Consider the following 25,089-nt stretch of genomic DNA (forward strand, 5'->3'; position numbering starts at 1 on the left):
TTACAAGCAGGGAGAATCCTGTGCTCCGGTCCTGCTTGTGGGCTTCCCCTAAGAGGCACCTGGCGGGCCACTGTGAGAAGAGGAGGCTGGACTACGATGGGCCACTGGCCTGATCCAGCAGCCAGGGTCTTTGTGTGTTGAGCCTCACAAGAGGAAGTGATGGAGCAGATTGGGCCCAGGGACATTGAGCAGCAAGTTCTTTTGTGAGCTGGGTGCTGGCCCCCACTAAGACCACTTTGTTCACACCCCCCCCCGGGAAAAAAAAGATCTGGAGTGACAAGGTGGGAATTGAAAGCCCATGCACCCGGTCCCATTGGGAGACGCCGATCCTGTGAGGGCTTCTGAGTTCCTGCACTGCAAAATCACAACTGCCAACCAGGGACAGAAGCCGCTTATCTGTATATAAAGTTTCCAGCAGACTTCCTCCTCTGCTGCTTGCTCGGGGACCAACAGTGCTCAAAAGTCCTTGTGTTCCCCATCCGAGAACAAGCGTCCAGCTTTAGTGTGGGTGAAGAAAGAAACGGAGGACAGGAATTTCCCCCCATCTTTGCTCTTGGTGTTCCAGGGGTTGGGCAAACTATGGCAGGGGCATGCCTGGCAGTCTGTTTCCTGGGGTTAATGCGCGGGTAGAGGTGGCTGAGGGCAAATTCTGCGTTATGGGGGTGGGGAGTTGATTATTTCCTGAGGCCTATACATTCTTGGCATGGACAGCCTTGAGGATTGCAGGACCCAGATTTGTTTTTTAACAGAACTAATGGAGGCTGGCCTGTTAGGGCAAGTGGGGCACTGCCCCACCATGTTGGTCTTCCTCCCACAGCCAGCTGACCTTCTTGTTTACATGCAGTCCCAGGAGGTGGCCCTGCCTGTAGTCTCAGTGTTGCCCTTGTAGAACTCAGCAGGGAGGAGGAGGAGGATTGGGACAAAACTAGAATTAGTTGGGTCTGTCCGTCATTGGCTCTGGCTCCACCTTCTGTGGGGCTCTCTGCCTTCTGCCCTACCAGTCCCAATGGGCAGCAGTTATGACTAGAACCCAAGATCCACCAACCGGAGCTGGGTACAAAATAACGGCTCAGAAGCTGTGATGGTGAGAGACAACACAGAAATAAGGAAGAGGGAACCTCCAAGCTCAGCCTAGGCATAAACCACCCCAGGCTCTCAATATCTTGGATTCTGGGGGCAGTCGTGTAGTGGCAAATTCAGAAGTGCAGGGTCCCTTCATGATAGTCACAGCCATGTCCCCTCCTCTCCCCTCCTTTTTTGCTGATGGGTTGAGAATGAGATCCTTGTAAATCATAGAATAGTAGAGTTGGAAGGGTCTTATAAGGCCATCAAGTCCAACCCCCTAATGCCTTCACCTGCCACAACAGGTGACCCTACGAGCTAATGAGCATGAAAGAGGAGTGTGTTAGCTACTGAGAAACATCTTGTCAGTAGCTAACTCACTTCCTTTCACTCTGATTGGCTCCAATCAGCAGAAATGGACAAGGACGCATGTTAGAAGACTCTGCTCAGTGGCTAATACTCTCCCCTTTCATGCTGATTGGCTCATAGGATGCTGGAGACATAGGGACCTAGCTGGGACCCTGTGCCTAAAAAAGTAAGGAGTCGTAAGACCTGAGACCCTGGACGACTACACCCCGGGCTGGGGGAGACAGAAGAATGGCACAGGCCCCGCATTCCTGCACCACATCTAGAGAGCCCTTCTCAACACGACACGCTCTCCCAACTCTTCCTTCCCGTTGGAGACCCTCCGGCAGACATCGCCCTTCTCCTCCGTCGCCCCCCCACTCCAAACTTTCTAATTTGGTCCAGCAGGCAGAGAGCTCTCCCCCCCCCGCTTTCCAGTTTGGGACTCTGGGCCCGGCGGCTGAGAAACAAACAATCCGAAAGAGAAAGAGAGGACCCAGACGAGGAGGGGAGACCGAGAGCGAACGCCGCGCGATGCACCGCTTTTATTATTGTTTTCCTCCCTGCAAGGGAAATGACATACCGCCCTCCTGCTTCCTGGGGGGGGGGAGTGCGGCGGCAGCAGCGAGGTCGGGACGGGGCGGGCGCTGCTGCTGCTGCCGCCGCTGCCGCTGCCGCCGCTGCCGCCGCCTCCTTCCGCAAATCCCCGGGGCCGTCCTGGCTTCTTCATCTCCTGCCCATTAGCCTCGGAGGAGGCAGCTGGAGAGCGCGTGAAGGGCGCATGGAAGCGAGACGCGCCGTCGCTCAGCCACCATGGACGGCTACCCGGAGCGCAGCCGCAGCCCCGACGGTGAGCGTGCGCTTGAGCTGGATTCGGTGTTATCGATTGTTATTTTTGCGACGATTTGTATCTCCCATTTCCCGCCGTGGCTCCGGAGACGGAGCGCCGGGTGGACTTGCCTCGCGCAAGGGGGCGCCGGAGAGAGGCGGGGGGAGGCCACCTAAGCGTGGCGAGGCTGCGAAGCGAGGTTCAAGTAGGGTAACCAACCTGGGCCCTTCGCTCTTTTCTCTCAGCCTTTCCCCCTCCCGGCTGAAGCTGGGCTTGGGGAGCAGCAGAGTAGATCGTCTCACACGCACTTTCCCCCGCCCCCGGCTGAGATACGTGGGGTTAAAAAACAAACAAACTCGTGGGTCAAGGTGCAACCCGCCTTTCAACTACCTCTGAATCCTTCCTGGAGGAGAATGTAAAAGGGACAGCCCCGGTGGCACGCAGCAAGATTTACGTCTGAGTAAAGAGAGGAAGAGTGTCTCAGAAACGTTTTTTGTAGGGGGAACCGGCAAGGTATATTATTTGTCACTGCAGCTCATTGGCAACCCATATGTAGAATTACTCCGTGGGGGGGCAAGTGCTCCCTGCCCCACTCCTGTCCTTGGGGGTTACACTTGAGTCGAGCTGCCCAGCTGATAAACTTTAGGCATACTTACTCAAGAGTAAAGGTTCAGTGAGCACAGTGGGTGGCGTTCAGGGTCTAGTCAGAGTAGCCCCATTGAAGTGAGTAGCCAGGATGGCTAACGGGGGTTCATTCGTGTCAGTGGGTCTACTACTCTGAGTAGGACTTAGCTGAATACAAGCCAGCGGGTCTTGTATTTCCACAAGCCTGCATTGCAGTCGCTTCTGTCAAGTAAACAAACCTTTCCCAGCTGACATTTGTCTGTACGCTTTACAGTCTGATCCTCAGCATCTTGTGGGTGTTGATTTTAAAAGCACTAGTAGGTGGCGTGTCGGTTTGCAGGGGTTTAGGGGGCGGCAGTTGAGTCGGACAGATTCTGTGGCTGTGGTTAAAGAGCTCCTGCGTCAGGTAGGTGTCTTGTGCGTATTTATATGCAGTGTATGGTCACAGGGAAATGTGGGCTGGCCATTTGGGGAAGTATGCCTTGGGTGACTCTTGTGTGCTCTTGTCAACACACTATGTCAACACAGGAGGAGAGTGTGCTGTTGATCAGGAGTGTAGTCGTCCGGGGTCTCAGAGAGTGTTAGACCCCTTCCTCTTTTGGGAGCAGGGTCCCAGCAGGGTCCTATTGTCACCAGTGTCCTGCAAGCCAATTAGCATGAAAGGGGAGTGTGTTAGCCACTGAGAAGAGACTTCTAACATGCTTCCTTGTCTGTTCCTATTGATTGGAGCCAATCAGAGTGAAAAGAGGTGAGTCAGTTGCTGAGAAGATTCTTCTCAGTAGCTAACACTCTCCCCTTTCATGCTGATTGGCTCATAGGGATGTATGTTGTTGTGGGAGAAAGCATATGTGAGAAGGACTGAGGAGTGTGGAGATGACGATGGCAAGCAAGCAAGCGACTGAGGGGGTGTGGCTGTGTGGGGGTGTGGCATGACTATCTTGAAGGGACCCTGCACTTCTGAATTTGCCACTCTACTACTGGTGTCGATAGGGGTGCCTGTGTGATTCGGTGGAATCTCAGAGTTTCTATGCAGGAAGGAATGTGCAACCTGTGGGCAAGAGCATCGATTGCACACACACTGTTTTTTAGCTGAGAAGCATATTCAAAGGTCTTGTGAGTACGGTTTTCACTGGTCTACTACATGCCATAAGTGTGTTTTGTGGGGTGGGTCACCTGTGCTCCTGCATATGTTTCTGGACTCCAGCTCCTATCAACCCTGACAATTGGCCATGCTGGGCTGGGCTGATGGGAGTTGGAGTCCAGCAATGTCTCAGGGGCAGCAGGTTCCCTACCCTTTGATCTCACAAACACACACACACCCCTTCTACTTCTCTCAGTGTTTTACTTTTCATCAGGCAGCTATCTATCTATCTATCTATCTATCTATCTATCTATCTATCTATCTATCCGTGTCCCTTTGCTAGAATTACTTAGCTGCTACACACCATACATTTAAAGCGCATTGGAAGCACATCATTTCCCCCAAAGAATCCTGGGAGCTGTAGTTTACCCTCCAACAGAGCTACACTTCTCAACACCCTTAACAAACTACAGTTCCCAGGATTCTTTGGGGGAAACAGTGTGCTTTCAATGTATGGTGTGTGTGTGTTTTTACAGCTGTGGCAGCCCGCAAGATTTTCCCCATGTCCATACGTAATAGAATCTACCTCCCTGCAAATCTGCAGCGGTTTTTCTTTCTGTCTGTTTCTGGGCAAAGAAGCTACAGGGATTCATTCCCCGTCTGGGATAGGTTTTGCATGTAAACAGACTTGCTCACACCCTGACACACTTCCCATCAGTCCTGGAGCTTAGAGGAAGCCACATGTTGCAACATCTGCAGCCAAAGTCAATAGAACAGGGTATGACTAGTGTGAATGTGGGCAGAGCTTCTAAACTTTGTGAAATCGTGACCCACCAATTCAGTTAATTCCGTGTCTAAGTTCTGTCTGTGCCCTGTTTATTTGTTGTGTGAGATGTAAAAGCTCACTATGCCTGTAGGACCAGGAGTGGGCAACTCTTTCTGTTGATTTTCTATTCTCACAACAACCCTGTGAAGTACGGCTAGCTTTTACTCCTGTTTTACAGATGGGGGGGTATTATTTGTTTTAGCCTATTCATATCTCACCTGTCCTACAAAGAACTGTAGGGTAGGCCGAGAGAAAACGACTTGACCAAGGCCACCCAGTTTGCTTCAGAGTTAAGCAAGAATTTCAAGATGTTTTGTTTACTACCCTTTGACAAACCAGACTGTGAGATGTGCACAGCAAAGGGTAGAGGTAACCTAGGCCCCATCTGCCACTATAAAGTAGCATCATAACACTTTAAACAGCCATGGCTTCCCTCAAAGAATATTGGGAACTGTAGTGTGTTAAATATGCTGAGTTGCTAGGAATCCCTTATTCCCCTCACAAGCTACTGTGCCTAGAGTGGTTTAACCATCAGTCTCGATCCCAGGGAACTATGGGAATTGTAGCTTTATGCAGGGTATAGGGGTCTCCTAATAACTCTCAGCATCCTTAACAGACTACAGTTTCCAGGATTCTTTGGAGGAAGCCATGCCTAGAAAAGGTCCTCAAATGCCAAGATGTATCGCTGAACACTAAAGTCAGGATCATTCAGACCATGGTATTCCCGATCTCTATGTATGGATGTGAAAGTTGGACAGTGAAAAAAGTGGATAAGAGAAAAATCAACTCATTTGACATGTGGTGTTGGAGGAGAGCTTTGCATATACCATGGACTGCAAAAAAGACGAATAATTGGGTGTTAGAACAAATTAAACCAGAACTATCGCTAGAAGCTAAAATTATGAAACTGAGGTTATCATACTTTGGACACATAATGAGAAGTCATGATTCACTAGAAAAGACAATAATGCTTGGAAAAACAGAAGGGAGTAGAAAAAGAGGAAGACCAAACAAGAGATGGATTGACTCCATAAAGGAAGCCCCAGACCTGAACGTACACGATCTGAACAGGGTGGTTCGTGACAGATGGTCTTGGAGGTCGCTGATTCATAGGGTCGCCATAAGTCGTAAACAACTTGAAGGCACATAACAACACCTGTTCAAGTAGTATAACTGCTTTAAATGTATAGTGTAGATGGGGCTTAGTATTATTAAATTAAATTAAATTAATTACCTGCCCTTCACCCTGAAGTCGGAGGCCAGGTCACAATTTAAAATACATTCCTAAAAACAATTTAAACACAACTTACAATTAGAAAAAATAGGTTGGATCCTAAAAATATACATCTCAGGTATGGGTAAACAGGTGCTTAATTTATAATAAGAGATCTTAATGTGTGGCTTTAGATTGGAGCAGCCGTTTTTTTCACTGGGGTTTGCTCAGAGGCTTATCATTGAGAAGATTAGTCATGGTGCACAAGATTTCCTGGCTAACAGCTTATCTATCATTGCTACCCATCAAATGTGCATCGACAGAGAAGCACACATTTTATGGTTCATTATACGTTCAGAAGAAGCAACAGTGATAAGATTCAACTGTCAAGGCCAGTGTCCTATGTAAACTGAGCAGTCCACCTAGAACATATTCCAGAATCCTTTGCAGCTTGCCTATCATTCTGTGGCCAACATGTTAGTGTAAAAAAGGCTCCGTAAAGGTGAAAAGCTTAAAGAAATAATGGTGGGTGAATGGGCTTAGTTAGAAGCAGTAATGTTCTGCCTGGTGTACCACAGTAGCTAAAATTATGACCTGGAAAGTCCCTCATTCAAATCTTGCCTCAGATGCTATCTCACTTAGGCATATTAGGCAAATTGCCTTCTCTGTCTGCGGCGCAGGGATAACAAAAGTCTACCTTCCAAGGCTGTCGCTTGCAAGATATTTCTAAGTCAACAGAAACGAAGGGCTTTGGACACTTGAAATGCACTATATAACAACGGCCTTTCTGTCTGGCCCTGGGAACAATCCCCAGGCCGCACACGCACTCTCTAGACCACAGCCCTCACGCCTCCTGAGTGTTTAGAGAGGTGTGTGAGTGTATGTAGAAACTAGCCTAAGTATAAAGGTAACATTTATTTTTCCACTCACTTTTGCCTCTGATCCTGCACACCACTGGCATGTGGCCCCTGGAAGGTTGTCTAGAAGAGAATGCAGCCTTCGAGCTGAAAAAGGTTCCCATCCCCCCAATGTATATAAGCTCCTATCTCCTCAGTTTCTTAGCCAAATTTTTTGAATGACTGGCTCCAAATCTGATTCCGTTCCATGCTATTTAGTGTATGTTAAATAAAATAGCACCACATTGTGTACAAAAGCTTAAGGTGTCACCTAATCCTTTTGCAACCTTCAAAAGACATGCTGCATATCTTGAATTCTTTGCTTTTTCCTCGCCTGAGCTGGGAAACACCTGAGCGGTATCTGAAGGGAAGAAGATGGAGGAAAAATCCAAAGGATTAGGGACAGTTGACTAGGGCCTAACAATCCCGTGGGTGTCTTGCAGCCAGGGTTGTGAAATCCAGAGCGGTTTAGTCTCCTGATAGCATCTCGTCCTTCAGCCTTTAGCCTACTATTTCTTTTTTGGCCTACTCTGCCAAACATGAAGCAAGGCTGTGTTAATAATTTAATTTAATAACATTTAATTTCCCCCAAAGAACCCTGGGAACTGTAGTTTACCTTTCACACCAGCACCTTTAACAAACGTCAGTTCCCAGGATTCTCTGAGGGAAATTAAATGTTATTAAATTAAATTATTTCTTTTGGAGCGAGTGATCCAAAATCACTTCATGGGTTCCTTCCTCCCGGTTCCTTGCCAGAATTCAGATTGTCTCTGAGCGTGTAAATGTACTTCAAAGGAACGAACTGGGGGGAATCACATTCTTTAACTAACTGATTAAGATTCCTCCCCAAAAAAATATATGTACATCCATACCATATATTTAAAGCACAGAGTTTTTCCCAAAGTATCCTGGGTACTGTAGCTTGTTAAGAGTGCTGGGAATTGTAGCTCTGTGAGGGGTAAATTACAGTTCCCAGCATTCTCTGAAGGCAGCCACGCGCTTTAAATATGCTTTAAATGTATGGTGTGGATGTGACCTCAGTTAGACCGTTGATCCATCCAACTTATTGTCTACCAGGGGTGTAGTCGTCTAGGGTCTCAGGGTTTTTTCTACCGTTTACGTTTTTGGGAGCAGGGTCCCTATGCCTTCAGCATCCTATGAGACAATCAGCATGAAAGGGGAGAGTGTTAGCCACTGAAAAGAGTCTTCTAACATGCTTCCTTGTTTTTTCCTGCTGATTGGAGCCAATCAGAGTGAAACGAGGTGATTCAGCCATTGAGAAGACTCTTCTCAGCAGCTTACACTCTCCCCTTTCATGCTTATTGGCTCCTAGGGATGTTGTGGGAGAAGGCATTAACAAGGATCTCATTCTCAACCCAGCAGCAAAAAGGGGGGGGCATGGCTGTGACTAACATGAAGGAGCCCTGCACTTCTGAATTTGCCACTACACTACTGTTGTCTACACTGACTGGCAGCAGCTGTCCAGTGTTTTAGAGGAGAGTTCTCTGCCAGCCCTACCTGGGGACGCTGGGGATTGGACCTGGGACCCTCTGCATGCAGAGTGGATACTCTGCCACTGACCTAAGGCTCTTCCCCTGTTTATCTCTCTGGCCTTTTCCTCAAGAGAATTATAGCCGGTGTTCTCTTTTGGGGCCTGAGTTTAGCTCACCCCATCTTGCTGTCAGTTTAACACCCTCTTCTTTGAAGTTAAAATGGAAAGAAAAGGTTTGTGGTTCTTGTCCCCCTCACCCAGGACAGACACACATTTAAGTCACATCCACACCATACATTTAAAGCACATGGCTTCCCCTAAAAGAATCCTGGGAACTGTAGTTTGTTAAGGGTGCTGTGAATTGTAGCTTTGTGAGGGATGACAAGATCCTTTTGGGTAAGCTACGTGCTGTAAATGTATGCTGTGAAATGTGACCTTATCCTCCACAGACACACATACGCCACTCCCCAACTGTGCTACGTGGGCGCTGAGGGAAACTGTGGATGTGTTTGCCTCTCTCTTCTCCCCATTTGTATAGCCCAGCAACCGGAAGCAACTGCACCAGTCATGAGTAACTGGGAAAACCCCTAGCATGGGCAAAGCAAGTTTTATGAAGGCTGCGTTTGCCACCTAAGAATTTCAAAATGAGGAGACTGTCTTTTGGTATCGGAGGTGATTGAAAAAAAAGGCACACCTAGTTATAAGTTGGCATATGAAGTGTCAGGGTTTAATACATACGTAGGCAATGTTTGCGACACAAATTTTTAAAATTAGGCACCTTTTTTTATCCGTGGTTCATGAAAAAACAGTTATGTCACTTGTCATGCAAAGTGTCAGGGTTTTTAACACATATGAAGGCTACGTTGGCCACATAAGACTTTCAAAATGAGAAGACTTTATATATATATATTTGGTGACACTCAGTTATGTTGCTTGACTCGTCAGGTCACTGCATTCTAAGGTGCTGTGACATTTGGGAGACTAGAAGTGCCCCCCTCCCACAAAATGGCTGTGGAAAGATACAGCAATTGGTGGCCCTATTTCAAAATGACCTGGCTCTCTTCTGCACTCCCTCTGGAGCCAGGGAGAGGCCTGGGAGGTGCCTGTCCCTGAAGGTTTCATTCCTGAGATGAGCACCTTGCCCAAAAATGTCACCCAACGTGTTTCGTAGGGAGGGGGGAGGGCGTGTGTGAGTGTGGGGTGATATTTCCATTGGAAACTGCAGGCCCAAGATCTCTGGATGCCATGCACACAAAGCGCCTGGGCAAGGCTATACGAATCGTCAAATCCCACATTCCATATCTAAGTTTCTGGGTGTAAAGCAGGGATGTGAGGTGTGGCAATCTTCATGCCCTGTCAGAAGTGGAGAACAGGAAGTTGAAATTTGGACTGAGGATTTTCCATCTTATCCTGGAGATGAAGAATCTCAGGCCTGAGGCCTGAATGCGGCCCTCCAGGCCTCTCTGTCTGGCCCTTGGAACTGCCCCCTGGCCATGCTCCCTCTCAGCAGAAAACATCTCCGTGGCCCTGCTTGGCACCCTGAGAGTTTTTGCCTGACTGGAATGTGCCCTTGAACTCTGCCACTTCGTCTTGCTTGCCCAGACGGAGGATACAGACGGGTATGTGTGAGTGTGGAAATTAGTTTCCTGTACAAAGGTAACAGTCACATCCACAGCCCTGCCCACTTTTGCCTCTGACGCTGCTCACCACAGGCGTGTGCCCTCAGAAGGTTACCTAGAAGGAGATGCAGCCCTTGTGCTGAAAAAGCTTCCCTGTCCTTGGTGTGGGTATTGAGGGGACCATTTAGGCACGGGGTGTAGGTCAGCTTTGCAGTGCAGAAGGTCCCAGGGTCAGTCCTTTGCATCTCCAGGCAGGGCTGGGCGGGAGAGACGCCTGTCTGAAGCCTTGGACGGCCGCTGCCAGTCAGTACGGAGCTTGATGGCCCAAGGGCCTGACTCAGTGTCGGGCAGCTCCCGATGGTCCCGTTTGGGTAAATGCACGGCTGAGTGAGGATTTGAACTAGGACCCAAAGCCTCCCACTCAGGGTCCAGTCTGAATTTCAGCAGTCCGGAAAGGCCCCCCTGCCCTCTCCCCTCCCCTTTTGAGTTGGCAATACTTGCGGGGCTGGGTGGAGAGATGTGAATAGAAAAGGTCACAGGGGAAAAGTGCTTTTTTGTTCGGGTTTTTTGGGGGATAAGTGTGTATGGAGGAGGGGGAACTGGACAAAGCAGGGCCTGTTTGGAGTACTTAAAGCCCATCTGATTTCTCTGTTTCTCAGCCCAAAGACCAAGGATTTCGGCCCCTTCCCCCCAAATAACAGTCTCCATTTTTTTGTACCAGCTCCTCAGATCCAGGCCTCTCTTAAGCCCCCACATCCTCTGTTTCTTGGACGGAGGCCTTCTTTACCACCCACTTCTCAGTCTAGGCTACATTCTCGCCATACATTTATTGCACCAGTATTCCACTTTAATTGAATTTAATAATACTAAGCCCCGTCTCCTGCTCAGTACATTTAAAGCAGTATGATAGCGCTTGAACAGCCATGGCATCCCCCAAAGAATCCTGGGAACTGTAGTTTGTCAAGGGGTGCCAAGAGTTGTTGGGAGAACCCTGTTTTGCTCATAGAGCTACAATTCCCAGAGATCCTGGGGAAGAGCGATTGTTTGTTAAATCACTCTGGCAACTGTCATTCTGTGAGGGGAAGAGGGGCCTCCTAACAGGATGCTGGACTAGATCAGCCCCCTTTGGCCTGACCCAACACGGCTCTTATATTCCTACTGATTATGGAAAAGGGTAGTAAGGGGTGGCTGATCTGGGTTAAGTGATCTTGAGTATGCGTGTCTCCTGCCTTCTGCCTCCCCTGCACATTCGTAGAGCACCCAGGGGGCAACGGGCCTTACCGCCGGGTTATTCAGGGACCCGTGTTCTGCGGCCGACGGTGGCATCAGGAATGTCTAAGGCTGGAGTTGTTTCCTCCCAACGGCCACTGGCCTTCCCTGCCAGCACAAACAAGGCTGGCTGCGCATGAGGCAAGATCTGGGCTCGGTGCCTGCAAAATGGGGGCCAGAGGCCCTGGCTTGAACCAACAGGCCCTTTTCCTCTTCTCTCCCTCCCTCTGTGAACTGTGGCACTCCAAGACAAGCCTTGTTCGGGAAACCGTAACCATCTCTCCCTGCCGTGTTAATTATAGACCGTTGTGACCATTATGGGTTCTGGCAAAACGTCTGTGTGTGTTTAAGTGCAGTAAATAAGGAGCAGCTCTTTCTGGCGTAGGAACAGCAGGGTTTGGAGCTACACAAAACTCATTGCTTGGCAGAACAGAAGGAGAATGTCCAGTGCTGAAGTAATGAAGTTGCACCTACTTTCGTTTCATTAGGGCTGGGTGGGTGTTATTCTGCTTTAAACTGTCACCCCAAAAAAGCCCTGCTCCTAGCATATTATGGGACAGATTGCTTGACTAGTTTGGGGGCAGGCAGCATGCTGGCTGCTTGTGCAGTCGTGGGAAGAAATTAGAATAAACCCTGCACGGCGCCATCCTCAGTTAGGTCAGTGGGGCCAAAACCTACTGCTTTTTAAAAGCACTGCTTACGATTCTAGGTCTAACCATAGCCCGGGTGATTCTGTCCTTTTTAGGTGAGAACCTCTTGGGTAGCAACAGCATCCTGCGCCATCCAGACTGGCTCGCTGACCTCGATTCCCGGCTGCGGACCCAGGAAGAGGAGCTGACCCTGGTGAAGTCGGCATTGGCAGATGCGCTGCGGAGACTCAGCTCCTACGACCAGCAGATCCCTCTGCTCCGGCAGCAGTTGCTGGAAGGTGAGGCTGTCAAGAATCCCGGCCGATGGACACCTTTAGCAAATCAGCTGTGGGTGGGAAGACAAATGGGTCAGTGCCCCACACATCGAAGTCTGCCCTTGGCCAGCCCCTACCCACCTCTCTTCTTACTTCCATCCAGTCCAGGGGGTGGCCTTGGCTGTCAGCTGCGTCCTTCTCTTGCTTAGTCTCAGTGTTGCCCCCTGTGGAATCACTCAGCAGGGAGGAGAACAGGGACAAAACCAGACTTAAGCTGTGTACACACGGCATTTTATTCTAGAATCCACAGGAGTGAGTACTTGGGAGGGGGCTTATCTAGTCCATGCACGGTCTAAATCTCTTGCATATTATTTTGCTCCTGAACAGCGCTTTTTGAGAATGTGGTTTGAATCCGAAAGTAAAAGCTCATTGCGGATTGGTTCTGCGTTACCATACAGCGTGTCCATTTGAAAACATATGTAGGTGGTCCTGGGGGGGCAGGGGGAAGGAGCCAAGACTCCAGGGACAATATGAGGGGATCGTTTGAATCGGAGGTTCCCAAATTGCAGTCCATGGACCACCAGCTTCATTCAGGTGGTTCTCAGCTTCTCTGTGGATTTGTGATTGAAGACAGAGTTACATATTCATATCGATTTTTAATTGTATTTTCATTGCTTTAAAAAAAATCTTAGGTTGTATTACAATTCCATACAAATCTATGGAATTCGAATTGTAATACCATAAAATACAATAGATAAGAAATAAAAGAGGCAGTGGTTATTGCCACTCTGGGCTCCTACTGGGAGGAAGGGCGGGATATGAATCTAACAAATAAATAAATTAAATAATTGGTTATAATCCACCCCTTCTAATGTTAAAATGTGACCCCATCCTGACACGATACGTGGGTGGGAGCAGGTTGCTTAAAGCCTAGAAATTGCCTAGTGAGAATGATTGTGTTAATTCACATTCCTGTTTCCCTGCAGCAAATTCCAGTCTATCAGATGCCAAAGACCCTGCAGTCCTTCCGCAAGGCAACGGTGCCCTCTGGATCCTGCCTCCTGCTTTCTCCAACGATTCTTCCAGGTACTTATCTTGAAGGATCATTGGGATGGACAAATCTAGGCACCGGCAACAACGGCACTTTTGAGGGCCACCTGTCGCCCACTCCCAACCAGTGGAGTTCAGTCCATTTGAGCAAATGGGGCACTGCCCATCAACCTCAGCCAGCCTTCGCCTGCCGCCCTTCTTATTTATAACCCATTGAGGGGGTGGCACTGCCTGTCAGCTCCCACCTCCTTCAGTCTCAGCATTGCCCCTTCTAGAACTCACCAGGCAGGAGGAGGATGGGGACAGAACTAGAATTAGTCGGCTCAGCCGGTCATTGGTTCTGACTCTGCCTACTGTTGGCCTCTCTGGGCCGTCTTTCAGCTTTCTGAAACACATCTGGCAACTTGACTGTTTGATAGGAGGGGGATGTTCAGTAGGGTGCAGTGGCAGCTGGTGCCCATTGGGACTGGTAGGGCGGAAGACAGGGAGCCCAACAGTAGGTGGAGCCAGAGCCAATGGCAGGCAGAGCAGATTGGTTGTAAGTAAGAAGGCAGGCTGGCTGAGGGCAGGCTGAGGTCGGTGAGGCAGAGTCCTATTCGCCCTAACAGGCCAGCCTCCACCGGTGTAGGGTGTTTGCAAGGACAATTCGTACAAGCTGGTGTTTCCCAACTGATACTGAGTTTTGCTTTGTAGTTCACCTGCCACGCAGCAGCCAGGAGGCTGCAAGAAGCCAGTGGTGCCTTGCCCTGAAAGGACACAGGGCTCATCAAGGGTCAGCACTGGGACGCAGACAGAGGAGTTGGCTGTGCTGGTGGCAAAGGAGGGCCAGTGCTGTAGCAATGGGCACCTTAAGCAGACTGGGAGCTCGGTGGCTCAAGGACAGCCAGACCAAGCCATTTCTGGCACAGGGGAGCCAGGCTGCACCCAGAGCTCAGCCAGCGGGACCCCCCTGGAGCCATGTAATAACTCCTTCAGATTGCAGGCCGATGGAGGAGACGCAGGATTTGCCTCCGAGATACGAAATGTTCAGGAGGACCCCCGGACTGGAGGCATTGGTTGCCACCTTCCTAGCACTTGTCCCCACGAAGCTCAAGACGTTGGGGAACCTCCCCCTGAAGACAACAGAGACAAAGCCCCCAGCCCGGGGCAGTCCCGGCCCTCGACTCAGCCGCCGGGACAGGAGACGGCATCCCCGGAGCCTCCATCGGAAGTGGGGAGCAGCAGCAGCAGCAGCACCCCTGCCTCCCCAGTTCCAGCTGTGCAGAGTTTGATAGCCAGCAAGAAAGAGCTGTGAGTTTGAAAGTGGAGGTGGTCAGGGTGGGACTCCTGGATTCTGTGCAGGAAGAAAGAGAAAGGAGGAAGGAGGCGTTGCAGAAACTGTTCATTGCTCTGGAAGTGCCGGGTTTAATGTCGGCTTTTTTTAAAAAAAAATTCCTACCAGAACCTCCAGAGCCATCTTCCTGGCTCCAAGAGAAAAATGGTTGTTTAAGTTAGGTGTGGGGAACCTTTGGCCCTCCTGGTGTAGCTGAACATCTCCTCCCATTAGCCCATGCAAAGATGGCCAGGGAATGATCAGGGAGGATGGGAGTTGTAGTTCAGCAGGATTGAACTCCATCAGCTGATGTGCAGGGAGTTCTGACCTGCTTTCTAGGTGTGTCTTTACCTGCCCCACACCTGGTGGGAGTGGTTTGGGGAAAACTGCTCAACAGCCAAAAGGGGAGACCTGGCAGGCCAAATCTGGCCCGTAGGCCGGAGGTTCCCCACACCTGATTTCAGGAAAATGGCTGTCACTAGGGTTGGTTCTACCATTAGGCAGCCGCCTCAGACAGCTGGTTTTTGAGAAGTCATGAAAAGGGGAAACAAATTGGCAGCCAATTATTTTTATCATTGTCATATTTTCACTGTCAGCGAGGAGGAGAGGCGCTTGTGAGATTTTCTGCCTCGGGTGTGAAAGTAGCTTGGCCATCCTTGGGTGCAGTGGTGGCTGTTGGCCACTGGGACTGGTGGGGCGGAGAGCAGGGCGCCCAACCCTAAGTGGAGCCCATGACAGGCAGGACTAGCTCAGTCTGCTTTGTCCCCATCTCCTTCCTCCTCCCTGCTGAGTTCCAGGAGGGGCAACACTGAGACGGAGGAGGAGGAAACTGACAGGCAGGGACACCCTGTGAGGGAAGCCAGGCAGGTGGGGGCTGGCTGAGGGCAGGCAGAGGCTGGTGGGGCGGGGCCCCCTTCGCCCCGATGGACCAGCCTCCACTACTTGGGTACTGTGCGCTTGGATAAAGCGATGGGCATTCTCAGGCAGCAAAACGTCTTGGGGCAGCCCTGTGACCAGGCCACTCTTTGTCCTGTGATCCATCCCTAACGCCCCCACCCCCCACGAGACTGTCTCCGCTTTCTTCCTGCTTGCTTGGAGCAGCCCGCCCCGTTCTTGGATGAATTGAGGGTTTGGTAAAAACCAGTCTCTATTTGCAGCTGTGGGCAGAGCGCAGCCCCCGCGCTGCATGCTTCTTCTGAGTGCTGTGAAGGGCCCTTCCTCAGAGGAATGAGCTTGGCTGCTGCGGCACCTTTGTGAGGAGGGGATGGCTGGAGTCTCTCCATCTCCTTGGCCTCATGCGCCCTGGGGGAGAGCAAATCAGCTGGTATCTGTGGGTAAAAAAAAGACCTCTAACAAAGAGAAATGACTCCCTTCATTGCAAGCAAAGGATCCTTGTAGGATGTTCATCTCCATTATTACCATGGTCGGACCAGGCCAGTGGCCAGTCTAGGCCGGCAACCTGTTCTCACGGCAGCCAACCAGATGCCCCCAAGTGGGGAACCCACAAGCAGGGCTGAAGCGCAACAGCAACTCTCTCCACTTGGGATTCCCAGCAACTGGGCCCTCAGAGGCACGCTGCCTGTGATGGTGGAGGGAAGACGTAGCCATTGTGGCTAGTAGCCATTGGTAGCCTTGTCCTCCGTGAAGCCACCATGGTATTGGGAGGCAGCGGAGATAGAACAACTAAGTGACAGCACACCCTTTGAAATTAATGGACCTACAGTTAGGCCACGTCCGTTAATATCAAGGGGCCTAGTCTGAATAGGAGCATACCTATTGTGCAGTGCCTTCTCTGTAACCTTTCTTTCTTTCTTTCTTTCTTTCTTTCTTTCTTTCTTTCTTTCTTTCTTTCTTTCTTTCTTTCTTTCTTTCTTTCTTTCTTTCTTTCTTTCTTTCTTTCTTTCTCTCTCAGGCTGCGGAGAAACAGCTCCTCTGACAAGCCCTCCAAAACCAAGCAGCGCCTGTCCAAGAAGGCAGCATCCTCGGCGAACCTCTTCAACCACTCCACTAGCCTAGAGAAGTAAGACACACACACTCACAAAATACATCACCTCGTTTCTTCCGTTATAGGGAGATGTGTGGCATTTGATTGCATTTGCCCTGTGAGGGGATGGAAGGCGCTCTGTGCATGCTCAGAAACACCATGTCACTCCTAGGCTGCACTTTGTTCATTTGAGGTTTTATTCGCTCTTAGCACTACTCAGAGTAGTAGGCCCATTAAAATGAATGGATATGACTAACTTTATTAATTTCAACAGGTCTAGTCTGAGTAGAACTTTGTTCGAGAAAACCCTTGGAGTTTCCCAGGGACAGTTTAGAAAAACCAATATGAAATATACTAATAAAATGTAATGCTGACATGCAGAGAGAGAAAATACATTGAAAAGCCTGAGAGAATACAAATCTTTGCCTGGTGCCAAAAAGATAACAACACTGGTGCCAGGCAGGCCTCACTTGGGAGGGAATTCCACAACTAGGCACCACCACGGAGAAGGCTCTCTCTGGTCACATCCACACCTTACATTTAAAGCACGTGGCTTCCCCCAGAGAATCTTGGGAACTATAGTTTGTTAACGCTGCTGGGAATTGTAGCTCTGTGAGGGGTAAACTGCAGTTCACAGGATTCTTTGGGGGAAGCCATGCATTTTAAATGTAAGGTGTGGATGTGACCTCTTCCTCTCTGTGATTGCTATCCATATGACTTCAGACGGCAGGGGCACCTCTGAGGATGACCTCTGATGAGTCCTGACTGCACCCTGCAAGCCAAGTGTAGCCATCCTGGTGCCTTCAAGGTGTTTTGGACTCCAACTCCCATCAGCCCTGGCCTGCATGGCCCTTAATCAGAGATGATGGGCACTGTAATCCCTACAATATCTGGAAGACACCACATTGGCTACCCCTCCTACAACATACACACACAAAAATCCAAACAAACATATACGCACAAGGCATTGCACCATTTCCTCTGCTATATATAGATCCATGTGGGCTTTGGTTAGGTTTGCTCTGTGGGGAGGGATAAGGCACTTTGTGCATTCTCGGAGGTACTGTTATCCCAAGGTTGAACTCTGATCTTTCCCAGGGGTGTAAATGACCAGGGTCGCAGGGGGTTGTTGTATGAGCCAGTAAGCATGAAAAGGAAGCATGTTAGCCACTGAGAAGAGTCCTCGTCATTTCATGCTGATTGGAACAAATCAGAGTGAAAGGAGGTGAGTCAGCCACTGAGATGCTGATTGTCTCCTAGGGACGTCTGTTGTAGTGGAATGTGGACCAGCGAGATGACAGGGAAGAGCAGGGGAGAGGAGAGAAAGGGGGAAAGGGGGCGTGGCTGTGATGGGGTGTGCCGCGACTATCATGGAGGGACCCTGCGCTTCTGAATTTGCCTCTGCACTACTGACCGTTCCCCTAAAAGCTACCTGACACACACACATAGCCTGAGATGCCCCTTTAACATTTCCTTTTCTCCTTGCAGCCGAACAAAGGATCTCTCCCTGAGTCCAGGTGAGCTCTTGAAGGCCGTGATGGTGGAGGGGACAACAAGGCTGCTCTAGAGGGCCTGGGGGTAGAGCTGGATCACAAATTCATTTATTTATTTATTAGACTTGTATTCCGCCCGACTAGCAACAGCTCTCTGGGCGGTGAACACAAGAAATACAATAAAATCACACAGTATAATACAACAGAACATATAAAAATAGAACCATCTAAAATCAGTTACACAAATTTTAAATATTACGTTAACTTCAATTAAAATGCCTCGGAAAAGAGGAAGGTTTTAACTTGGCGCCGAAAGGATAACAGTGTCGGCGCCAAGCGCACCTCCTCAGGGAGACTATTCCACAGTTCGGGGGCCACCACTGAGAAGGCCCTAGATCTTGTCGCCACCCTCCGGGCCTCCCTGTGAGTCGGGACCCGGAGGAGGGCCTTCGTAGTAGACCGTAGTGTATGGGCCGGTTCGTATCCGGAGAGGCGTTCCTGCAGGTATCGTGGTCCCGCGCCATATAAGGCTTTATAGGTTAATACCAACACTTTGAATCTGGCCCGGAAGCGTATTGGTAGCCAGTGCAGGGAGCAGCTGTGGCCAGCTCTAAAGCCACTGGCATTCACCCCTTCCGAGGGCGAGAGATCCGAGGCCGCCCTTCGTTTCTCAGTGCCTGCTAGGTTAGAAAAACGGCTCCTGGCAGATATATCGTGGCGTGGTTATAGGGGAGGAAGGGACTGATGTGGCTCCCTGGGCCACTTCTCATAGATGATAAGAACCCAGGAAACTGCCTTATACTGAGTCAGAACCTTGGTCCATCTAGCTCAGTATTGTCTACACTGGCTGGCAGCAATGGGTCTCCGGGGTTTCAGACAGGGAGTCTCCCCCAGCCCTACCTGGAGACGCCAAGGATTGAACCTGGTGCCTTCTGCATCCAAGGCAGACGCTCTCCCACTGAGCCATGGCCCTGTGGGTGATTTTCCCCAGCATTCTCCAACCTGGTGCCCTCCAGATATTTTTTGACTGCAACTCCCATGAGCCTCCAGACTTGGCGAAGGCTGCTCCAGGCAAAGATTGGTGGGCTACAACAGTTGCAGACTCCTCCGTTCCACCTACAAAATCCCTAACGCATCCCTCCTCTTTCCCTCCCTGCAGGGCCATGGAACACTCGGCGGCTGAATTACAATCTAGGTGAGGCTCTAGAAACAAGAGTGTTTGAATGCTTGGGAGAAAGTGGACAGAGGAAATTTTCCTCCCTCTCTCATAACACTAGAACTCAGGAATATCCAGTGAATATTGAAAAACAGTATCTCTATCCACTCTCTCCATGCCATGCATAATTTTATAAATGTCTATCGTGTCACCTCTGACTCCCCTTTTCTCTAAACTAAAAAGCCTCAAATGTTGCAATCTTTCTGCATAGGGGAGCTGCTCCATCCCCTTGATCATCTTGGTTGCCTTTTTTTTGAACCTTTCCAACTCTACAATATCCTTTTTGAGTTGGGGCAACCAGAACTCTACGCAGTAGAGTATTCCAAATGTGGCCGCATCATAGACTTGTACAACAGCATTATGATATTGCCATTTTTATTTTTAGTACCTTTCCTAATGACCCATAGCATGGAATTTGGCTTTTTCACAGCTGCTGCACACTAGGATGTTATGGGAAGACCCAGCAAGTGGTGGGGTGGGGATCTCAGGGCTGGTGGTAAGCATTTAAGGGTTCCGCTGGCCCCCATCAGGGGCCTCCCCTATCCGATTCCTAAGTCACCAGTCATCTTACTCTACCTTGAAACAGATTCTTGAAGATGAGAGGCATCCCTCACAGAGAGCAGAAGCTGGGAGATCAGACCAAAGTCGCAAAAACAATCTTTGGGATGAAGGGGTGGAGATTATACCTTTCTGCACATAGAAAAATAGCAAGTTCAGCTTGGCCTCTTAACATACTGTTTTTCTATGTGTAGGGAATTTTCCTCACAACTAGGGTGCATGTAGGTATTTCAACCCCCACCACCATCCACTTTGCCTGCATTCATAGTGCTATAGGATTGGGAGTTGGTTGGATGATGTCTGAGTGCCCCCCCCCAATCCTATCGTCCTGTGCCTGTAAAAGATAGAGTTGTAGCAAAGAAACCTGCTCCATTGGTTAGACACGTTCCTTTGATAAGTTAATCACTCTGGCCTGGGCAGTCTCTTTGTTCCCTGGATGGTCTAATCTGAATATGTAAAGATGTGGTGCAGAGAGATCCCATTGCTATAGGAACACTTTCAGGGGAAAAGCCCTCCACCCTTCCTCCCCTGGTTGAACCAGGAAGCGGTCTGGGTTAGTCTAGGTAAGAAGCTGGGAAGCTGAAAAAGGACAGAGAGGTTTGCTGCCTCTCTGTGTCTGAATCTCAAGCCATAGCTTTCAGGTGCCTCCCTGGAAGGCTGATGGGGAAGCAAGATCTGTTAATACTGTGAACCCCTCCATCTTATGCTCAGGTTGTATATATGTGTGTAAATGAACCATATATCATTAAGACACCACAGTCTTTGCTGATCTTCATTCCAAGGAAACCAAAACCTGGGTAAGCGCAGGGAACCTCTAGAAGTATCACACCACTCAGATATTAGGGTGCGCGCAACGATATCTACAATACCCACATGTGCCAGAAATGATAGAGAAGGGTTGATGTTGTTGTTATCCCTACTGGGAGGAATGGCAGCATATAAATTTAATAAATTATATTAGTTTGATTTATTACCCACCCTTCACAACAATTTAAAATACACCATTAAAAACAAACTTACAATCACAAGAATAGGGTGGGACCTGAAAACATACATCTCAAGGTAGAGAGCGTCTTTCAGTCCGAGGGCCACAGTTCCCTTCTGGGCAGCCTTCCAGGGGCCACATGACAGCAGTGGGCAGGGCTAGAGGCAAAAGTGGGTGGGGCAACACATGTGAATTTTACCTTTGTACAGTAGATGGGTTTCTGCACACCCTCTCGATCCTCTATCTAGACAAGCAGGAGGCATGATCAGAGTTCAAGGACCCATCCTAGCCATGGAAAAACGTTTGGGGTGCAAAGCAAGGCCAGTGAGGGGTGTGTGGCCTGATGAGAGTTCCGAGGGCCAGACAGAGAAGCCTGGAGGGCCCCATTTGGCCCCCAGGCCTGAGGTTCCCCCATCCCTGTGATAAGTTTCCAGGAAACGTTTTATCGCTTGACTCATCCATTTATATCCACGGTCCTGAAAAGAAGGCTATGCTTGGTCTTTTGAGGGGCAGAAATTCCATACCAGGAGACAAGTAGATCAGCTTTTTGAGCCTTGTATATACAGACTGAGCCTGTGGACACACCAAACGTTTAAAAACACATCCGCCCTCCCAAAGAATCTTGGGAACTATAGTTTGTTAAGGGTGCTAGGAAATTTAGCTCTTTGATGGGCAAACTACAGTTCTCGGGATTCTTTGGGGGGTTGGAATGTGCTTTAAAGGAATGGTGCGTACTCAGCCTGAGAGACAAGGCTGGGGGGCAATTTAGACAAAACACACAAACACCTCCCATTTGTCCCCGCAGCTGTTGATGCTCCCACCCTCTGCTTTACTCCTTTCTTTCTCCATCTCTTTAGAAGGACTTTCCACTAAGATGTTTCTGCGGGGCCGGCCCATCACCATGTACATCCCTTCTGATTTCCTGAACTACGAGGAGCTGCGCATGGATCTGCCTGCTGAGAAGCTGCAGTTGGACTGGGTGTATCCTTTGTGGAAGGAGGGACTCGTTCTTTCTTTCCCCTTCCTGGACCATCACGGATTCAAGCACTGCCAGTTGAACCCATGACAGCAGGGGGAGCCAGCCTGGTGGCCTCAGGACGTTGTTGGATTCCACATCCCATCATCTCCCACCCAGCCTGGTCAGGGGATGAGGGGAGCTGCAGTGTAGCAATATCTAGAGGGCACCAAGGGTGGGCGACACATTTGAGTCAGTTCGCATTTCAAGCCGAATCGATCAAATTTGCGCTTTCCGAAATGATATGAGAACCGAAACTCAGCCGTCTTTGGAAATTCAGTTATTCGAATTACGCAGTGCTGTTTGCCGCCCAAACAGTGTTTACCAAAATACATACATTCGCAGAAAGTGAGCATGAAAATGAATGTATGAAAACAGCATACAAAATGCATTATATGATGTGCACATTAGCCAAGACTGTCTATAAAAACGTATTTATTAGGAGAAATTACCACTAAAATGCTGGAGAATTTTCATGAGGATTTAGAAAAAAAATCATGTGGAGAAATGAATTTAAGACAGAGAAACTGAGAGAACCAGAACTGACAGAACTTTCCATCCCTGGAGGGCACCAGGTTGGCTATCCCTGTAGCTTGCAGGTCCCCCCCATTGAGTTTCCTATTCTTGCTGAAGACTTTTTTTTCCAAGCAGACTTTTAGTTGAATTCTGATTCTATAGTTTTAATTCATTTTTAGTTTCATTGTTATTGAGTGTCCTGTACACTGCTTAGATTAATCAGTAATTAATCAGTATGTAAATTGTTGAAATGAAATAAATAAAATATAACACAGGAATATTACCCACTCTTCTTCCAAGAAGCTCATGGTGGCATACATGGGTTACTCCTACACACACACACTTTTATCCTCAGAACAGCCCTATGAGGTAGGTTGGGCTGAGAGATAAGCGAACTGCCACAAGGTCACCAATTAAGCTTTGCAATTGAACAGGGATGAGAAGCTGGGTCTCCCTGGTTCAAGGCCCATCACATGAGGCCTTATGCCACGCTGGCTATAATAGTGGCCTACCTCACAGGGGTGTTACTGCCAAAGATGGCAGAGCTACTGTTTTACTTCCCAGTGACATTGGCCACATCTGCACCATATATTTAAAGCACTATTTTTCCACTTTAAACAGTCATGGCTTCCCCCAAAGCAGCCTGGGAACTGTCACTTGTGAAAGGCACTGAGAGTTGTTAGGAGCTCTCTTCCCCTCACAAAGTTACAATTCCCAGGGTGGCTTAACAATTCATCCCTTTTCCTAGGGAACTCTGGGAATTGTACCTCTGTGGGGGGGAATAGGGGTCTCTTAACAACTCTCAGCATCCTTCGTAAACTACAGTTCCCAGGATTCTTTGCAGGATGAAGCCATGACAAAGTGATACAATAGTGCTTTAAATGTATGGTGCAAGTGTGGCCTTAGTTGGCAGGTCTGGCTCCCTCGTTCTCCCGGCTTTGCACTTGGCCAGTCCTTTGCTCCTTGACATGCGTCCTAGCTATGGGTACCGGGGCCGTGACTGCCGCTCCAACCTCTATGTATTGACATCAGGAGAGCTGGTCTACTTCATCGCCTGTGTGGTTGTGCTGTATCACGTGCAACGGCGCACACAGCGCCACTACATGCGTCACACCGACTGTGTGCGATGGTGAGTTGCTAGAGCCATCTCCCACCTCTTGTCCCTCTACACTGGGCTGCCAGTGGCTACTAGTCATGATGGTGAAGCTCTGACTCCACCGTCGGACACCAGCTGCTGGGAATCACAGGTGAGGAGAGATGCTGTTGCGCTCAGGCCTTGCTTGTGGGCTTCCCATGGGCATCTGGTTGGCCACTATGAGAACAGGATGCTGGACTAGATGGGCCACTGGCCTGATCCAGCAGGGGATTTGGGAATGGGAGCAGATGATAGATTGGGCTCCTCACTCTCATGACCGTGTTTCCTCCAGCCTGGCAGTGCATCCTGACAAAGTCCGGGTTGCTTCAGGGCAGATGGCTGGCGTGGACAAGGATGGCAAGGTAAGCTCCAGGTCTGGGAAAGTTCCCAGGCCCTGGTTTTCCCCCTTTCAGATTTATGAGTTAAAAACAATGGGTTGTAGTCCATCAAGTCTTACTCAGAGTAGACCCATTGAAATGAATGAGTAATTGACCCATTGAAATGAATAGGTTAGTCATGTCTGTTAACTTCAGTAGGCCCACCTTGAATAGGACTAGCATTGGATAGCACCCTTGATGTCCAGAGGCAAGTTTAATTGGCTGTGGTGGTGCAGCCAAGAGGATAGGACTTTGGGACATAAATCCAGGGTCCCGCTCAACAGAATAAGCAGGAACACTCCAGAGCTGGCGGCTTACCACATTTTGAAGTAAGCGAAGTAATACAAAGTACCATCTAAAACACTGGTCTTCAACCCTTGGGTCCCCAGAAGTTGTTGAACTACAACTTCCATAATCCCCAGCAAGCATGGCCAATGGTCAGGGATGATGGGAGTTGTAGTCTAACATCTGGGGGGCTCAGTGCTGAAGAACACAGCTCCCACCACCCCCATAAGACCATGAAGTTCAGAATCTAAAATTACCTGACTGCTACTGCCGGGTTATGCAGACTTTAAAGATGGGGTTCAATACCCTTCTGTCAAAACAGAATTTACTTACCTCAGGCAGATGACAAAGTCTTCGGTTGGTCCAGCACGGTGACAGTCTGGCCCATGCTGGCCCCCACACCCGTTGCTATTTTTTTCCAGCCTTTTCCATTGTCTCTCAGTGAGGAGCAAATGACAAGTGTGCTCCGTTAATAATGTCTGGGGGTGCAGATCAGCCACTACACAGGTGTAAAGTGGTCCTGGGAAGGAGCACATTTCCATTATTAGAAGGAACATTTCAAAATAATTTACTTTGTGATAGTTCAGATAGCCCATTTGAATTAATTTTTGCTACTAGCAGTGTGTTTTCTGCATACTGGCCGGTTTTGACCTATATATAGCGCTGCTGACCTTTTTGACCTGTCTTCCCCGCTGTCCTCTCTTGCAGCCACTGCAACCCTTTGTTCACATTTGGGACTCATCCACTCTTCTCACCCTGCAACAAATTGGTCTGGGCAGCTTTGAGAGAGGGGTCGGCTCTGTCGCCTTCTCCACAGCTGTGAGTGTCATAATGTCTCCATCCTATATACTTATTCTGAGTGCTGATCCTCACATCTATCTCCCACCTTTCCTCCAGGTAGCTCAAGGAGCTCAAGCCAAGTTCAGTCCCCAATGGCGTCTCCAGTTAGGGCTAGGAGAGGCTTCTTGCCAGAAATCCTGGAGAGCTGCTGCCAGTCAGTGTA

The 25,089-nt window shown here is 49.3% G+C and overlaps 1 protein-coding gene across 3 annotated transcripts in view; it reads left to right on the forward strand.

The window, feature by feature from the left end:
• The first annotated feature begins 1,804 nt into the window (after positions 1 to 1,804).
• The window catches only part of EML3 (EMAP like 3), a 35,469-nt gene continuing 12,184 nt past the window's right edge, over positions 1,805 to 25,089 (forward strand). Inside the window, exons 1-11 of one of the 3 annotated variants that reach the window (XM_061605669.1) lie at positions 1,805 to 2,257; positions 12,002 to 12,184; positions 13,147 to 13,246; positions 13,904 to 14,500; positions 16,435 to 16,542; positions 17,995 to 18,023; positions 19,159 to 19,194; positions 21,616 to 21,739; positions 23,269 to 23,418; positions 23,717 to 23,786; positions 24,795 to 24,905. In XM_061605669.1, the coding sequence (XP_061461653.1) occupies positions 2,221 to 2,257; positions 12,002 to 12,184; positions 13,147 to 13,246; positions 13,904 to 14,500; positions 16,435 to 16,542; positions 17,995 to 18,023; positions 19,159 to 19,194; positions 21,616 to 21,739; positions 23,269 to 23,418; positions 23,717 to 23,786; positions 24,795 to 24,905 (1,545 nt within the window). In that variant the 5' untranslated portion in view covers positions 1,805 to 2,220. The remainder of the gene's footprint in view (positions 2,258 to 12,001; positions 12,185 to 13,146; positions 13,247 to 13,903; positions 14,501 to 16,434; positions 16,543 to 17,994; positions 18,024 to 19,158; positions 19,195 to 21,615; positions 21,740 to 23,268; positions 23,419 to 23,716; positions 23,787 to 24,794; positions 24,906 to 25,089) is intronic. The other 2 variants (XM_061605668.1, XM_061605667.1) reach the window with 2 other exon arrangements.

The sequence above is a fragment of the Rhineura floridana genome, chromosome 22 (assembly GCF_030035675.1).
Source record: "Rhineura floridana isolate rRhiFlo1 chromosome 22, rRhiFlo1.hap2, whole genome shotgun sequence".
Classification (NCBI taxonomy): Eukaryota; Metazoa; Chordata; class Lepidosauria; order Squamata; family Rhineuridae; genus Rhineura; species Rhineura floridana.